Source organism: Corvus moneduloides, chromosome 1 (genome assembly GCF_009650955.1).
Source record: "Corvus moneduloides isolate bCorMon1 chromosome 1, bCorMon1.pri, whole genome shotgun sequence".
Lineage (NCBI taxonomy): Eukaryota > Metazoa > Chordata > Aves > Passeriformes > Corvidae > Corvus > Corvus moneduloides.
In genome coordinates, this window is record NC_045476.1 from 137,286,548 (window position 1) to 137,305,584 (window position 19,037).

Genomic DNA, 19,037 nt, shown 5'->3' on the forward strand with positions numbered 1-19,037 from the left:
TTAAATAGGCTTCGATGTTGTCAGCAGAAAATGATCCACTTGGGCCTTTACCACCAGGCTGGGGTAAGTTAATTAGCTGTGGATTTCAGGAGGTGGCTGTTACAGAAATTTGGAATGCAGTTGTTGTATAGTGGATTTTTTTCTTTTTTTCCCGTAGAAAGGAGAGTGGATTCAAATGATAGGGTGTATTTTGTAAATCATAACACAAAGACAACACAGTGGGAAGACCCTCGAACTCAAGGGTAGGTGTGTATAATGACTGTGCAGATACAAAAGGTCTTGCTTAATTATTTTATATCATGATATGGGAGAAAAAGCACTGCCTGCAATTTCTTTTGCAGTTTACAAAATGAGGACCCTCTCCCAGAGGGCTGGGAAATCAGATATACCAGAGAAGGTGTCAGATACTTTGTTGATCATAATACAAGAACCACCACCTTCAATGATCCTCGTACTGGGAAGTCTTCTGTGTAAGTGAGAAATTAAATATATTTTTGAATGTTTTACCTTGTTATAGTTTAATAGTGAACTTTTCTCATACTGTAAAATGATCTACAGTTTTAGCTGGAATTGCACCCTAAGTTATAAACAAGTTTTTGTAATACAAATTTAATATATTTTTAAATTTTAATTGTTACTTTATCTACGTCACACTTTGCTGTACTGCTCTGATTGAAATACCAAGATTGTAATAATTTTATTAATAGAGAGGGGAAGTGAGGTAAACCTGAATAATGAACTAATGTAACTAATAGTTATATTTTTTAAGAAACAGAAAATGATCATTCTGAGTATTGCTTATAATGATACGCACTCTAGCAACAGTAATGTCTAAACAAAGTACTACTAAATACTTCTGAAAAAGTTTACATGCAAATCTTCTTTTGAATATTTTGTTTAGAAGTATTGACCCAACCTATAGTAGCTTTCTTAATGTCTTTTATATGGGGTAGGGTTTACTTCTGACAACGTGGTGATGGCTTTTCATTCAATGAGCGTGTAGAATGTTGCACTAGGAAGTCCTGCATAGTTCCAGAAGAAGCTAAATTTATAAAGCCTAACTTAGCAGTCTTTCTCTCAGTGAAGATGATAAATTAAATGTCTCTCCTTTATGTGACTTGTACTTTTTACAGGTTTCATAGGGATTTGATATCCTCTTCATCTTTCATCTTTCTATCAAGTTTGGTAAATTGACTTGCAAAAAAAAACAGGGTGAGGGATGGTGGAAAGGAAGACTGGCGTTCCAAGCCACCAGCTGCATTTGATCCTATCTTACAATAACAATTTTTGTGTATTTTTGAAATCTTCATGCTGTTGTTTAGTATTGAAAGTATTATTTGATGTCTGCATGCTTAATGTATCTCAAATATGTTTCCTTACAGAAATAAAGGGCCACAGATTGCTTATGAGCGTAGCTTTAGGTGGAAACTTGCTCATTTCCGTTACTTGTGTCAGGTACTGATTTAGTAATTATTTACTTACTGAAATGATTTGAGTTTTTACGTATGTATGTGCTGCCTTTTAATGTTACTGCCTTATGATTACAGTCCAATGCACTGCCAAGTCATGTGAAAATCAATGTATCCAGACAGACTTTGTTTGAGGATTCCTTCCAGCAAGTAAGCCTGCAAAAATGATTGTGTTTGTTTATGAAGTCAAAGCAGAAGAACAAAAATGGCCAAAGCCAGTTCAGACTAAGGGTCCTTCAGGCACAGTAGTCTTCCCCTGGTATTAGCTAGTGGGGTTTCTTAGGGAAGACTGTAAGAACAGAAGTATTGTATATAATACTTTTATCATATGATCTTTCATTTTCCAGCTGTTTACAATTGAAATGCTTCTTGAGCTTCAAGTAGTTTCTGAGTATTTTAATAATCCTCAAGGGATTTTTTCTCTTCTGTGAGCTTGTCTGTGTTCCTATGGTGAACTTTTTGCATCTACAGCCTCCTGTGGTAGAGTTCCATAGCTTAACCTACTGTGGCAACAGCCACATTGGATTTGCTTTTCTGATTCCTGTGTGTGTTTAGATACATTACAATATGTTGTTTTCTCCAGTTAAAACTGGTGTCCTGCTTCATCCTTCAAAGATTAAATCTGTGTAATTGAAGCTTACAGTCCTTGAGCTCTTAGAATCTGCAGCCAGTGTATGATGAAAATTCTTGCTGCTGTCACCACATCAAGACCTCTTGGCAGGGATTCTCTATAAGTAAAAAGTATATTATAAATGAAAGTATATTGAATTTATTCTGGATTAAATTATTTCTTTAAGTGATTTCCCTAAACCCAAAAATCATATATATCAGATGAAGTGCCTTTTTGCCTGTTTTCCATTAATAATGCCTGCCTTAGGAAGACTGTAAGAACAGGGTACCCATACAGCAATACTTTCCAGGTGTTCCTTCCACTTGCTAGCAGTCTGCTGCTCAAGGATTTTAAATCCAAGTTGGTATTTTTGTGTGTAGTTCATTGTTGCATGTTCCATGAGATGGTCTACTTGCTTTTCAAATTTGTGCAACATTTGACATATATATCATTTCTGTATCAGCATTAAATTAAATTTGAATGAGTGATGTAGTGACAATGCATAATTTATAACTTACTAATTTATTTTTTTAATAGATTATGGCATTAAAACCCTATGATTTGAGGAGAAGATTATACGTTATATTTAGAGGAGAAGAAGGATTGGATTATGGTGGCTTGGCAAGGTAAAAGAAATTTGCTTAAATAGTTTTTATTTTTTTAATAGCACTCTAGCCTTGATTTCTCTTGCAGTCTGACCCTAGGTACCTTCTTAGTCCCCCTAAATGTATTAAGGAGGTGGAACTGGCAGCACTGGCTATTTTTACAGGTTGTAACTTCACCTTGGTAAAACTATGGTCTCAGTTGTTCAGTTCTTTGACAAAGAGTGATGTTTAAATTAGAATGAAATTAATTGCTCTAGACTGAGTTATTTCAGAACCTTTCTATCAGAAAGCTCAGTTTTCCTAGAAGTGGGGACTATGGGAAAATAAAGTGTTCTGCTTATTTGGAAAAATGGCAAGCAAACAGCAGATTGGGGCTGATAAGAACAGAAAGGAAAAAAACCAAAGGAGAGTAGTGCAGGCATGAAGGAACAGCAAACAGATCATGTCAGCTCCACTGGAATGTGAAACAGCTGGAGTATGAGTTTTTCTAGAATCTGAACTGGAAGTCGGAGGGGAAAAACCTGATAACAAGAAAAACACAGACAAAATTTCATTTCTTGACCACAGATAATACAACCACTGACTACTGCTGCCTGTTACTTGAATGAAATGTTACTGCTAGGATAAAAATTTCAGTACTGCTGTAGATCCAGGGAACTGGAAGAGGTTATAGGTGATAGAATTTTTCTTGTCATGTTGTTTTGGTTTTGTTTCAGGTTTTTTTTTAATGTAAAAATGTTCTGTTTTGGTTCTGTTCTGGTTTTATGTAACTTCCTGTGTTAAAATGGAATTCAGTGAAAACGTGTACTATTTATGAGTAAGGAAGCTTGCCTCTGAAGGTTGAGCTTCTTTGGGTATGTGGTGTTTTGCTTCTGATTACAGTATCACATAGGCTTTTGGGGAGTGATTGCAGGGAGGAATTCAATTTTTGCTTTGCATGGATTTTGTTTGTTTGGTGTCCCTATTGTGAGGGCTGTAGGCGTAAGATGGGAACCAGGACAGTTCACATAACCTTTTCCATAGAAATGGGAGTATTCCATAGAAAAGGTATTAAAATAATTTAACTGCAGTGTGTTAATCATAGAAAGTAGTAGAATAAATAAATAAATAAATAATACATAAGTAGTGTAATTTCATAGTTTCATAGTTACTTAAGTCTTGCCCAAGATTTTGTATGTGACCCTGAGAACCAGCCAGGATCTCACTGTAACTTGAGCTGAGAATTGTTAAGTGACACTAAATAAATGTTCATGTACTGACTAATGAAATACTGCATTAATACAAATATAGATCAGTTGTCTCTCGGCAGACTAAGTTCAGTGTTCCCTTCAGATTTTTACCTTGCATGTAGCAGGACCGATCTGACATTATGTCCTGTGGCAAGTTTTAGCTGCTGATGTGAAAAATGCATTGCTCCCACAACTTCTTGTTAATGACTGATTTAGTTAATTCCTCCCGTGTTATCTGACTTTGTTTTAATTTAAATGCCTATTAAATTTGATGCTTCTATGTAGTTAATGTAATTGTGTCACTATGAAACTTGCCTAGAATGCTGTACAACATTCTTGTGCTTACTGGAAGATACGTGGAACTCTGTTAGGGTTATTGGATCCTGGCTGCCTTTCTCTGTTTACTCTTCCTACTTGGCCTTTGGGTTGGAAGTGTATCATTGTGAATCATGATCCATGACTTGAGTTTTGCAGCACTGGTAGGAGAAACATACTAGCAAACCTCATTTCTATTCCATGATCTTGAGTAAATACAGAGGGATAGAAAAGATGCCTCTTAAATGTGACAGCTGAAAGGCAGTAAGAATGGAATTCAGTCCCTGAAGTTATTATGGGACAGACTTTTAGCTTTTTTATGTCACTAAGCCTGGTTATTTAGTACCAAACATTTAGTGCCTAATACAGGAGCTCCTGAGTGTGTATGACTGCTCTGAGGTCTCTGCAAATACTGTAAAGCAACGAATATTATAAAAATCACCTATCTGAACACTGAAATACCAGATTCTGGTATTATTTCAGATCACTTGAGTTGAAAACAATTGAAGTGGTGAAAAACATGTATTCATTTAACCTCAGCAAAAAGATACTTTTACACTGTCACGTCGTGTAGGCTTAACCAATACATGGTAATTTGTTAAACTACAGTAACTCAGTGTGTGTTTTTCTGTCAGACTGGAAAAGCAAATAAGGTGTGCTAAGGTTTCAATTTCTTTGTTTTGTTTTATCTAAGTTGTTTATAATAAGCATGGAATAATCTGTGATTTTTTTTGAGTAAAGATGTGAGTTGTAGACAGTAAAGTAGGCATGGGGAGGGTAAATGCTGTGTACTAGTTGAGGCAAGGACTGCGTAAGAAAAAAATGTTACTGAGAGGCAGCTAAAACCTGTGCTGTGAGGGTGCATTCAAGGTGAAAATCCTAACTATAATTTCTAAACTTTGGAAACTATGACTTTCTAACATTATTTGGTTTGATAATTAATTTTCTATATTTAAGAAGTGTATAATGCCATATATTATTCTGTGATTCTAATACAACACTGTTTATATTATTTTTCAAAGTTTGCATATATTTTGACCATTTTGCTCGTTACCTAAGGGGAATGGTGATAAACATCTGTATTTGATGTTTTTTTATGTGTATACATGTTTTTTTTCCTTAGAGAATGGTTTTTCTTGCTTTCCCATGAAGTACTGAACCCTATGTACTGCCTATTTGAATATGCTGGCAAGAGCAACTATTGCCTGCAGATAAATCCAGCATCAACAATCAATCCTGACCATCTTTCATATTTCTGTTTCATTGGGCGCTTTATTGCCATGGTAGGTTAGATTTTTAAGGTTTTATATTTGCTGTAGCTATACATTTACTCCTGAACAGTATTTGTTTGTACAGTTATTAAAGGTTATATTAATCTCATAGAAATGGAAGATTAAGGCATGTAAGTTTATTGAGCCAATTCCCTGAGAGTTAAGTCTCTTCCACACTCATGTTTCCTGGGAGAGTAATGAAAGTTAATATGACATTCGATATAATATTTTATTTTCATCAATTGGATGTGTGTACTTCATGCAAATTGCTGTTTGATTGAGTGTCTGAATACTGATGCTCTGAAAAATGTGACATATTTTGTGAAAACAGCTCCTCAGTTGGACTTGGTATACCTTAGTGTATTTGAAAAAATGAGTTAGAATGTTTTGCAGAGTACACTGAGCCTTAATTTAAATGTACATGCTTGGATACCAAAGTCAGATACTGCAGAGACCAAAAGCTGTCAGGGAGCTGATTCTCTGCCATCAGATTTCTCTTTAACTACAAGCTGATCAGGCATGTTGTATCATTTCTTCTGGTATCGCTGAGTTGGTCTTCTGTAGTGACTCCTGTTCTGTCACATTTCTTTCCTTCCATGTAGTGATACTGTCATCTTTCCACATAATCATCATGTCTACAGGTAGTCCTCAGCAACACCCCTGAACATGGTGAACAGTGAAACCAAAAAGAGTTCATATTGAAGAGACTATTGCCTTATGTTGTTCAGGCTTTGTGTATGAAATTAGAATAAATACAAGCCAAGTGTAACATAAATGAAAAAATACTTTCAGACTTAAAATAAATTAGGTTTGGGTGGTTTCTTAGTTCTGCTTTTCTTATAGATTCTTCTTGAGAAATTATTCAGTTATGATGATAACATCTCTGATTTCAAGTGTTTTATGGCTGAATTCACAGTTTTTATGCCGTCATGAAAATTTATTTCATTGTGTTAACACTTTCAGTAGGCTGCCAAGTTTTTTCTTTATTTTAGAGTCCTCAGCAAGTTACAATGCCACTTAGAAGGAAGGCATGATAAAGCCAGTTACGTGCTAGAGCCATTGTTTCTTTTAGTTGGTGTTTTTTGATCTTGTGTTTAAGAAATGTTAACTTTAGGAAAGCTATTTCATAACAGTACAGATCAAAGTAAAAAGCTTAATTAAAGTAATTAATGTAATTAAAAGACAGACTTTTATTTCCTGAAGTATATATGTGTTTCTATTTTAAATTCTCCAAGTGGGGCGAGAGAGACCTGTGTAACAGTGCCTGATGTGCAAGGTTTGAGTGTATTCATGGTTTATACTGGATGGTATTTTCTGCAGTGCTTCCTGGGATATCCTCTAGTGGCTTAAGATAGCTCAGGTAATAATGTAACTGGGAAATGCAGTTGCAGTTACTGTTCTTCTCACAGTTCTAAAATAGTAGTGGGTTTTTTAGTTTTAAGTACTGAAGTAACCACAAATGTTTTCAACTGAAACAGGATTAAACATAAAGAATGTGCATCTTACTTCGTAATAAAAACCTGTTAAATGAAGTTGGCTGAGGCAGCTTTTATATTTTGCTCTAAGATTACCATACATATTAAATAAGGTGATTTTAAGAACTTAATCTTGCAAAAGCAGAAAATCACATGCCCAAATGCTGCACTTGACATTGAATTTCTATCAGGTCACCTTCCCATGAGAAGAGTAGACTAGCTTAAAAGTAAATAAATGTATAAACAAACAAATAAATAAAGGCCTCTAAGAGAACTTCTTTAGGCTCTCCTTAAGCAGAAGAAAATGCATGCTAAGCCTAAAAGGGGGAAATTAGGTGGGGAAAAAAGATGGAGCCTAGAGGAAATGGGCTGTTAATTGGCTGTTCTGCTCACAGAATTTCAGATGTGATGAAAGAGAAGCAATGAATGCCACACATGGCCTATGTTCAGGATGATTTCTTTAAAGAGCTATTTTAGTGAAGAAAGTGTACTTGATAAAGCTGAGGGGAAAAAAGGGTTTCAAGGTTATGGTTGTGCTCTGTGAGCTCTCAGATGCACTGACTCAGTGTAGAGGTTGACACTGTGTGTGTGTGTGTGTGTGTAATGCTATGCTTCAGTACTAGAAAGCAGGTTTCTAATTCTAGAAATCAGTGTGGTGAGACAAGTGTGACCATGTTTTGGGTTTGGTTTTTTTTTTCAGTTTCGTGGAGAACTCAATTCCTCAGTTCTGTTACTCACCTATAAAAAAATGTGATTCCCAAAGCTCTTTCTTACAAGCTGCAGTAGCATTCTGTAATGGATGATGTTGTTGGATGTATGTATGTAGTAAAAAATGGCAGTAGTACTCAAGTAGGATCAAATATTATGATCAAGTAGGATAAAATAACACAATTATGCCTATTCACATAATGAAGGTGAAGAAAGGATGAAGTCCTTTTATGAGAAGTTTTTTTTTTTAATCAAAGAATTTCTAAATCGTAATAACATATGCTTGGATAAGTTTTGTCTTTTTTTTTGCTTCCCATTTAATTTAATGTTTTGTTCTTTATAAATACAGTTTTAAAAAGCTGGTACTGCTATTGGGTGCTTTTTATTATTTGAAGGAGAAAGGAAAAAAAAAAAGACTTTGAGTCCAGAAACACTTCAATAAGTCAGTAATTCAATAAAAACTGAACATATTTTTCTGTTCGACAGGCATTGTTTCATGGGAAATTTATTGACACTGGTTTTTCTCTGCCTTTCTACAAACGAATGCTGAGCAAAAAGCTTACTATTAAGGACTTAGAATCTATTGATACTGAATTCTACAATTCCCTAATTTGGATAAGGTTTGTAGTTAATTTTTTTGTGTGTGTCTTTGATATTTTATGGATTTTTTGTTTATATAGAATTCATTACAATATTTTTTTCTTGCCATCCAGGGATAATAACATTGAGGAGTGTAACTTGGAAATGTACTTCTGTGTGGATATGGAGCTCTTAGGAAAAGTAACCTCACATGAACTGAAATCAGGAGGTTCAAATATCTTGGTAACTGAGGAGAACAAAGAAGAATATATTGGGTAGGGAGGTGTAAATGCTGAAAAAAGTGTTCCATGTTTCTCCTGTTGCTCTAGTCTTTTTTGGCACAGTGGTTTTTGTTGGTTTGGTTTTGTTTTGTTTTTTTTTTTTTTCTTCCCATGATACTATGTAATTCTTGTGGCTGTTACTGAAATGGTATCTTGGTACATGTTGCTATCTTGATACACAATCACTTGGTACAGAAGGAGACCATGTGAGGAGATGACCTGTCATGCTCTTGTACATGTACAGTGAGAGAACAGGTGAAACTGAAATAAGCAAGCCTATTTTCAGTAACTTCAGGTAACAAATCCAGGTAGAGAGAAGATATCTGTTTAACAGAAGATTCTAAAATTGTTCAGAACTTGGCTCTAAATGTGGAAATGGAAATTCAGAATGCTGTGTAACATGCTGTGACTTCAACTGTTGTTTTTAAACTCTTTCTGCTGCTGTTTTCTACTTATTTCCTAATTTTATCACTGCCCTTCTTTTTCTGAACCTCTATTTCTGATCTGTCTATTTGGTGATCTCAAAAGCAGATGTACACAGACCCTTTTCTGTGATGCAGTGTATATCCAGTGCTACAAATAAAGTTTCCACTTAAATTAGTGGTCTTCAGTTTCTGAGAGAAATATAGTATATAGATACATATATATATAGTATATATATATTCTATAGTATATAGATAAATTAAAGTTAATAATAATATTTATTTTTAACTGGAATGGTAATCTAAGTTACATCTTGCTACTTTACTATTACCTGAGTTTGAAGATTTGGGATAATAGAGTATAGTAGGTTCCTTATAGTTAATAGAATTGAACAGTGTAAGAAGTAAAACTTGAGGGATTCTTACCTGATGGGAACACACACACAATTCTATGTGTTTGAACTTCTTCATGTTGAATGCACAATTGATGTTTAATTCACGTTTGGTTTTGTTCTACCCCAGGCTAATGGCAGAGTGGCGATTTTCTCGGGGAGTTAGAGAACAAACCAAAGCTTTTCTTGATGGTTTTAATGAAGTAGTTCCTCTACAATGGCTACATTATTTTGATGAAAAGGAACTGGAGGTGAGGTTTTCTATTCAACATTTTTACCTTTTGCAAGGATTATACATATGGAGAGATTAAATGGATATGTCAGCTTGAATCTCGTCTGTGCGTCCTCCATTTGATAGCTTCTAGAACATGGAGAATTTATTAGGAGCAGTGGGATTAAATCATGATAAAATTGAATCAGTATTTTGAATCAGCGTTTTGTGGTGTTCAGCATTGCGGCTGGGATGGGGTCTGTGGCTCAGATCCAGGAAGCCGTGACCGACCAGAGAGAGCGTCCTGCAAGGGACAGTCCCCCCGAGGTCTGCGGGGATCCCTCAGCCACCGGGCTGCCTCCACAGAGGGGTGCCTGTCTCAGCAGGCTGTCAGCTCTTTAGGGATTTCAGTGAGAGTGATTTCAGCTCTTGTCCTGCAAGGCAAACCCCAGGCTGGACCAGGAGGAGAGAGACGAGAGGCTCCTTTGGCGGTTCTGCATGGGGCAGCTTTATTTGACCCGCTCCCCGCGAAGGGGAGGCCAGGGATGAGCTCTCTGATCTCTAAGGGGGAATAGGGATAGTTCTTATAGGGATGCAAGGGTGGGTGTGAGAGGGTAAAAGCCAGTGGGTTACAAAGGATCTACATAGGGTCTCCCAGAGGATCATGGTTCTGTTTTCTCTCACCCTCACTGAGAAATGCCGCCTTTTCCAAGGGGATCTTGCTCAGAGGCTATGCAATCCCTCCAGGCTGGGCATACCCCACAGTTCAGCATTAAAATGTTTTTTTGAAAGTTATCTGTGAAAGTGTATCAGACCACTTATGGATCTCTGAGTCACAGACTTTTCCCTCTCTGGTAGATGGGTAGACATGTAACAGATGACAAAGAAGTTGAGTGTAGTGTATAGCGATTGCTTGGTATCACATAGACAGTCTAAGGTTCTAGGGTTCTTACATTTAAAGACAGAAAGCTGGAGCAACCAACAAGGTTTGAAATTAAACTTTGCAGATCCTCAGTATGTAACCCAAAGGCTGGTAACAGGGATTGCTTGCATGCTCCATGTTTACTTAACAATCAGCCTGCCCTGTGTTCAATCTTGGGGTTGTGACTTGGAGTAGGGACAACAGGCTCTGTAGTGCTGTGCTCATTTATTTCTGTGTGACTTGCCAAGGTTCCCTGTATATGAGCAGCTTTCTGAAACCTTCTTAAGTAAAATGGGAGGGTTTTTTCTAAGAAAAGGCTTTGCTCGATCTTATTCAGTGTTCAGTTTTGTAGAAGGCTTTGCCTTTAGAACTTTAGGCTTTCATTGCCTCTTGTAATGAATACTTCTCAGACTTACACTTTGCAGTATGTTTTATTTTTATTAGTAGTAGCAGCAGCAATATAATCATTATCATTTTGGAATATGAGGCAAAAGTTTAATGGAGAGGGTAATCTCCTTCTTAATATAAAAATTTCTCTTATGGGAAAGGTAGTATCTTTTATTATTGAGCTATTAGTTGGAAGATACCAAGTTTCTGGTATTCAGTCTTTCAGACCACTTAAATACGTACACAATTTTGGAGTAGCTCTGTAAACTTTGGAAAAAGAAAAATCTAATTGTGTAGTAAAATGAAGAAATTACCAGTCCTTTTTTTGGAGCAAAAACTTCCATTTTTTTTTACTATATCTCATACAAAATAGAAAATACTCTTAATTTATGTGTTTAATGTGAAGAAATTGTTTTCTTTTCTAGGTTATGCTCTGTGGTATGCAAGAAGTTGATTTAGCAGACTGGCAGAGGAACACTGTTTATCGTCATTACACAAGGAATAGCAAGCAGATCATATGGTTCTGGCAGGTATGTTAATCAGTTACAGTTCTGCCTTCTTTAGGTTTTGTTTTGTTCTGGAGCACAAATGACATGTGGAGTGGAGGGCCATCCAAATGAAGGTTCTTACAGCCTCCTTTCCTTTTTCTTTTCAGAGAAGGAAAGGAGGATTACTGGTCTTTAGGGAGCATACTTTAGGGTGAGAAATGGCAGATAGATACACACATTACATTTGGATGCTGGCTAACGAATATTTTCTTCTGTATATTGTCCTTACTGATTGTTCAATGAGGTTTTTTTTTATTCTGAGCAGTCATTTGCCTTCTTAATGTTTATGTATGTAGTACACCTGTACATCTTCAATTTCCAGTACCTGAAGGGAGCCTACAAGATAGAGAGGGACATTTTACAAGAGCATGTAGTGACAGGACAAGGAGAAATGGGTTCAGAAAGAGGGTGAGGGTGTGAGGCACTGTTTGCTGTGAGGGTGGTGAAGCACTGGAACAGATTGTCCGGAGAAGTTGTGGATGCCCCATCCCTGGAGGTGTTCCAGGCCAGGCTGCATGGAGCTCTGAGCAACCTGGTCTAGTGGAAAGTATTCCTGCCATGGCAGAGGGCTGAAACCAGATGATCTTTAAAGTCCCTTTCAACCCAAACCATTCTATGATTCTGTGATCTAAAAATGGCACATAGTACTTTTGATTATTGTCATATTAACTGCTCTGGTCTAGCACTGAATAATCTTCACTCACATTTATTTTAATGAAGTTGGCTAAGGAAAAATCCTCAAATACTATTCAGGCTCACAGCTTCTATGAATTTTCCTGAAGAGAAGTCAGACCTAGGGTCTTCCTATCTTATGAAAAATCACCATTTTAGAGATGCTTTTGACTAAGTTTCTCTGGGAAAGTGATGCAAATCAATTATTTCCTATTTATATTGTAAGATCTGATGATATATCTTTTTAAGATGCTTGGTACTGAAAGAATCTAAAGAAGTTTAAGTATCAAGATTTATATGCAAGTTTTTCTGAGTCAAAATTCTAGGTATATTAATGCCCCCTGTCTTACTGAGATGTTCTCCATCTCTGCTCTCTTTTCTTCCTCTTCCTTTCCCAGTGAATTTCCTGACAAAGTGATGCAGCTGTTATGGATGGGTTTTCTCTCACTGAGACTTCCACATACAAGGAATATTTAGTCTTGAAATACCCTGAGTCTGTGGCTAGACTAGTGCTGTGTTTAATAACAATGGCAGTAGTCTTTATAAAAAGCATTGGCATGATTTATATTTTAGTGTAGAATAAAATAGTAAGGATTCTTCTTATTTGCTGTGCCTTCACACTGTAATGGATGACAGTGCATATAATCTGAAATCACTGTTCTCCCTCCACCCAATTTTGCTAAAGTCAAGAAATGCAAGCTGGTACGAAGGTGGTGTATTTTTAAATGGAATTAGACTTTTCCAACCACCTCATGGGGTTTTTGTTTTTGTCCAGCTGTGTTAAAACTTTTTATTAAGTAATTTGAATTTCTGTGCCTAGTTTGTAAAAGAAACAGACAACGAGGTTCGCATGCGACTTCTGCAGTTTGTCACTGGCACTTGCAGATTACCTCTGGGTGGATTTGCTGAACTTATGGGTAAGTAAAAGGTGACCAAAACAGTTCTTATATTGTCACTGTGTCATTTGCAAATGAACCGTGCTGCAAGCGTACAGGTAAGAGGAAATTCATGTTCATCACCTTGTATCTAGAAGGGCTTTTGACATCATAAATCCCATGAATACGTTTATAAACTATTTGGAAATTAGCTTGTTTCTGTGAGAAGCATGTTCATATAACTGACGAATTCTGTCTGCTGTGTCTGAGTTGTGTCTTATGTGACGTATATATCATGTATGCTACTTAAAGGGAACAGATTACCCTTTTCAAAATCTTCTTTTCTAGGAAGTAATGGTCCTCAGAAATTCTGCATTGAAAAAGTTGGCAAGGAAACCTGGTTACCAAGAAGTCACACTTGGTGAGTTGTTACATGCAAACTTTCTGTACTTTTAGTGGTTTATCTCTTCCAGGCTTGCATTGACCAAATTAAATGAAATCTAATTTGAATCAATTCTCTATCTCCATCTTCAGCTTTGTTTGATTGCCCTGTTATGACAGTACTGAAAACTTTTCTAGTTGCCCTCTTCTTAAATTTTGCTACTGTGCTGAACAGTTTGTCAGTGCCAGATCTATCAAAAGTATGAGAACATCCATGTGTAGAACTCAGGGGTGTTTTCCTAATTATTTTAGAGAATATTAAATAACTGAACAAGTCATGTTAGTAGTAGGTACATACAGTTATTAGATACAGTTATTATGCAGTAACCTTATAAAAGATAAAATGTATAGTCATGAGAAGAAATCACAGCAAACGCTCAAAACAAGGATGCTTAGCCAAGAATGCTGATATTATTTCCCACCAGCTTCAGATGGGCCATTATTGGCTTGGCATTCCTGTGCATACTGAACTGGTGCAACAGGTACACAGATCAGTTTTTTATATAACTGTGCAAGATGGACACACTTTCCTTTGGCACCATGTGACAATAATATTCATCATGCTTTTAAACTACTTAAAGGTTATCCTCCATTTTACATTTTCTCCACTGGATTTTTGTTTAAGTGATGTTTGCAAGAGTTACACATGTCTTGTCTAGGATAATTTTGGGGAAGACGTGGAATGAAATGTTTTGGCAGAAGCCTTTAAGGGCAAAGTTTGGAGGAAAAAACACCCACCTATATCCAAGCATGTGTAGGAAGGAGAAAAGTTGATTTTCATGCTGTTGTTGAAATTTGGAGATGCATCAAACTGGGACTATATTAAACTTCATGCTGAAAATTTCCTTTTCTAAGTATTACTATTATAAGAAATAGTAATTATTATTGTAAGTATCATGTTTTTATATGATATTTTTTCTAAGTATTATAGTTCCCTGTATCTTGGGCTGTCTTCAGTCTTTAATGATTCTGGTTTTTTATCTGGCAACAGTCTTTTGTTTCTTAAAATATTCCTCTGAAAATTTGTTTTTACTTCTTGTAGAAATGTCAAGGCAGTGAGATAGTGCTGATTTTTATTTCTTTTTTTCCAATTGTTAGATCAGAACATTTATAACTTCTACTATAACAGTGGAGTTCTGTAGAGTTTTACATGGGATTTAGATAAACTTAACAAAATTCTGTTTTCTTTTTGCTCAGTTTTAATCGTTTGGATTTGCCACCATATAAAAGCTATGAACAACTAAAAGAGAAGTTGCTCTTTGCCATTGAAGAAACTGAGGGATTTGGACAAGAGTAGAAGTGGCTTCTAGTCAAAAAGGATCTCTTGCATAATAAAAGGCCCAGCCAACTAAAATTGCACACTTAATTGTATATAAGCTTTTTGTTCTGTACAGTGATCTTTCTGGAACTCTAAAAGTTTAATTGTTCTCCGTTCTTCCACAAATATATGCAAAACAGTTCAGCCTTTTCTACTTTTATTTATTGCCCTTTCAAAAGACCAGAAAAACCCCTCCATAAATTTTGAAAGCAGACAAGAGACTTATTTAAAATATATATATAAAAAAATATAAATATATATACTAATGAGCTCTAGTTTTATAGAGCTTTAAGTGTATGAAAAGTTGCAGCCATTTGAAAGGGCCTGGATTTGCTTTATCTTGGCTTTATCATTCAGAAAAATGTTTAAACTGCTCAGTGTTCTCTTAAGAAACATCTCCAAGTTTGTTTTACTGCATGGCTGTTCTAAAAGGCGTTAAAGGCTTAGGCCAAACGTATCCTAAATATGTAGAAAGATGCTGCTGGTATTTGAGATGACAGAATCTGTTTTCTGTCAGTTTAATTTTTTTAAATACATAAATAGCTGATATATCCCTCCTTACTGATGTAGCCAAGGTCATGAATAAAGCCTTTACTACTTGCACAAGAGTCATGTACAATGAGATGAATGTGATTTAATGTTGAAAGGAATTGGTGCCACTGTTCTGACTTACCGCAGGAGCTGAACAGAGTATTTTAATTCATTTGAGCAGCATTGAAATTTGTTTACATAGTACCTTGGGTTATTACCACGAGGATGTTAGGTAATCTTCAAAGAAAAAATAATAAAAGAGAAAATACTACCCTTTATCTTCTTGGTCTGGTGTCTTGCAGGCGTTTTGTTTTGTTTTGTTTTATTTGGTTTCCCTTTTCAATCCATCATGTCCTTTTTATAACGTTGTAGAGTTATATTAATGTAAACTGAGCTGTAAGGGTATACAAAAGTTAATGTGAATTTTGCTGCTTTCTGTGTTCATGTTCAGTTTCAGATACTGGATCTAGTAAACTCAAATAAAATGAAAGTTACTTAAGCTTTGCACAGATAAAAATATTTAGTATTAAATACTCTCATTTCTCTAAAGTTCATAACAGCAATTTAGATGTACTTGAATGAAGTACATCTAAAACCTGTCATCCTTCTATGTAGGTCAGGTTTGTCCTAAGTGCACAATAATATAAAAGCATTTTAAAATTAAGTTTTATTGGCATTTTATTGGCATGTATTTGCTGAACTGCAAAGATGTGTTTAAAAAAGTACTAAAATTTAACACCTTATTCATGTGAATTATATTAAATGCTACTTTTAGCAAACTGTGCTTCCTTATTTTAGCGTAAAAATGTTTTAAATCACCATTTGTAATATGCTTTAAATATTATCTGTAAATTCCATTACATTTAAATTACACAGAATTTTGTACACACATTAAAATGATTTTAGAATACAATTCAACACACTTGTGTTAACATATCATATTGCACTGTTAAAAGTGTACATGTGGAAAAAATAGCTATATCTGTTCATGTATCTTTCCAATACAGCAGCTGAATTCTGCCAGAAATTTATTTTTCTACATACGGGATTGTCTCGAGGCTTTGTATTCAATATGCACAGCTTACACTGGAGCTGTACCTGTACAGAGCTCTGGTCACAGCAGTGGTGCAGCAGGCCCAACAGACGGCTGTCTTACATGAACTCTTCTGTAAGAGCTTCAAAAATTTCCACCACTTTGAGGGTTTTTCATACATCACCAAATATCTTCTGCAAAACCATTTTTATATAGCACTGAATTCGTTTGAAGTGCAAATCCACTTAAATTATCACTTTTGCTGATTAGAATGGAGGAAGTTTAAGAAAACAAACCAAGAAGGTCAAAGGCCAGGCACCAGGAGTGTGTGTCACTTGCCTAAAAGACAAGGAGGGCTAAATGTCACAGTTAATGAATTTGCACTAATGAATGACTTGGTGACCCACTACCAACTGCTGAATTTTGTGAATCTGTGAGTAACTGAACAAAATAAAAAAGACAGCACATCACAAGAATGTAGTTGTTTCATTGTTTTGGTAACTTTAGCTGTCTCATAACTGCACTAGTTTTTCCTGGGGATAAGGATTAGTAAGCAAGAAAAAACCAAACCCAGTAGCTTTCTGTACATGTGTATGACTAACATGAATTTGACTATGAATTGGTCACAGACTAAGTCTGTGAATTGGACTAACTGAAACCTCCTGGCTACAGAGGAAAAAAAAGCAAAATTAATATACCTGTGTGCATGTATGTACTGTAATTGAATTTTCTGGGAATTTCAGTAAGACTATGTTGTAATTTTTTCTTTTCCCATTTGAATTCTGCATATTTCACCTATATTTGGGGGGAGTGAGTAAAACAGCAAAAAGAGGGAAGGCAGCAATGGCTGGAGGTCTGACCAGGGAACCAGTGAGGTAATACTATTTGAAGGAGCTGGTGTGTAGTTCATGGGTTTTGTTGGTTCCTTTCTTCCTGCAACTCAGATGCTTTTCACTACACACTCCACAGCTGTTACTCAGTACGTGGATATTCTTCCTTTTTCTGCTGCCGCACAAGGCACCTAAGTAAAGGTGCCTCTGTCACAAAGCTAACAGAAGAAACTCTCTGTATGGCAGATGTTTCTGTAGAACATGAATGCAGAAAATTCTCAAACACTGTATCATCCATCCTGAGACACTGTGACATAGAGGACTTCATTCTGAAGCTTTACTAATAGAAAAATAGTAACTTTATGGTAGTTGAGAAAACCCTGTTTTAACTGTACTTTTGTGACATCAGGCTTTAATTCAAGCCCCAGATTCTCTCTCAACCATGATTTTTTACTACTGACTTAGCTCAGTCTTGGTTTGTTAGTCTAAGCAATTTATGCTCTTCTTCATCTTCCTCCTATAGATTGCAATACCCTTTCCTAGTAAAGCAACCATTAGGTATTTCTAATCAATTTTTTTCTAGACTGTTGTACTGACAATACCACATGTAATTGATTGCCTACCATTTCTTCATTATCTGGTCCTCTTCTTCTCTTGGGTAATTGGAATATATTGTTTGGCTAGACACCTAACTTACGTTACTTCGTGTTTCTGGTGAAAATTCCTGCCAACATAGTAGAAAGACCAAGAAGAAAGTTTTATGTCTACAAACAGAAGTTCATACGCTTCCACACAGTAGTTCCTTTCTGATGTACTGGGAGTGTGTATTCATCCTGTGGTGACAGTCTAGGGTAAACGGTGTGTGCCCAGAAAACATTTACAGCCACTAAATCATCAGAAAGCTTCTCACTGCACATGCTGATATCACCCATAAAGGGATTTTCTTAGATGTTCCCTACTGTTTTTTTTCCTTCGTTTTTTATTTTAAACCACAACACTTTCTGCAAAGTCAAACACTTAGCATTTAAGTGTTACAGTGGGGATTACTGCAACAAGCATGTTTCAAACCAGGAGCCCCGTGGAAACGAAGTATATATGGACAGATTTGTGGTAGATGTTTCAGAGATGTTTATTTCTCCAGCCGCATGGCCGGGGCTCAGCTCAGGAACCCCGCAGTCACGGGACCCGAGGGTCCTTGGCCACACAGGGGAACACAAAACAACCAATGGGAAATGAGGCTGACCAGGGGCAGGGAAACCCCGTGCCTCCCCCCCAGGGCCCATCTCCCAGGGCCACACAGCAGGGGAGGAGACCCCAACATCTCACCCGTTTTATTTTAATAAAAGGAGAATGAAAATGACTGGATAACAAGAACAGTTTCAAGACAAAACAAGCCACCCTCCTGAGTCTTTAAATGTCCAAACAGATTCTGTGGAACATTTTAGGGCTGACAGAAGGGAGACAGGACTCTCCGGGCATGCTTTGTGGGGAAACTGAGGCAGGAGAGGGTTTAATTTCTTCCCTCCCTCTTTTCATCCCCCCCCTCAGCATCGGAGAGGAATTGTAGGGAAAGGGAATTGTATAGGGAAGCCATGGGGTGAAAAACGGATTAGGAATAAACTGGGGATGGGGTAAACTTAGGAAGGGGTTCATATTGGGTATAGGGTAAAAGGGGGAAGTAGGCTGTGGGTAGGGAAATTGCTGGGATGGATATTGTTTATAATTTTGTGCATAACAGCTGCCTTTGACTGGAATACCTCCAGGCCCAGTAACATTTGCTGCTTGTAAACCCTTCTTTCCTTGAACTATATCAAATTGTACAACTTCCCCATCTCCTACACTTTGCAGGTAACTTTTAAGGTTATTCCTTTTAATGGCAGTTCTATGGATGAATAGATCTCCCCCTGTATCAT

The 19,037-nt window shown here is 36.5% G+C and overlaps 1 protein-coding gene across 4 annotated transcripts in view; it reads left to right on the top strand.

Moving 5' to 3' along the window:
* WWP1 (WW domain containing E3 ubiquitin protein ligase 1) overlaps positions 1–16,767 on the top strand; it is a 60,048-nt gene extending 43,281 nt beyond the window's left edge. For 3 of the 4 annotated variants that reach the window (XM_032128678.1, XM_032128689.1, XM_032128686.1), the window contains exons 11-24: positions 9–63; positions 158–242; positions 342–470; positions 1,383–1,455; positions 1,548–1,619; positions 2,617–2,705; positions 5,352–5,511; positions 8,169–8,302; positions 8,396–8,536; positions 9,487–9,607; positions 11,302–11,406; positions 12,917–13,013; positions 13,320–13,392; positions 14,072–14,594. In XM_032128678.1, the coding sequence (XP_031984569.1) occupies positions 9–63; positions 158–242; positions 342–470; positions 1,383–1,455; positions 1,548–1,619; positions 2,617–2,705; positions 5,352–5,511; positions 8,169–8,302; positions 8,396–8,536; positions 9,487–9,607; positions 11,302–11,406; positions 12,917–13,013; positions 13,320–13,392; positions 14,072–14,186 (1,449 nt within the window). In that variant the 3' untranslated portion in view covers positions 14,187–14,594. The other variant, XM_032128693.1, reaches the window with a different exon arrangement.
* The last annotated feature ends 2,270 nt before the right edge of the window (positions 16,768–19,037 follow it).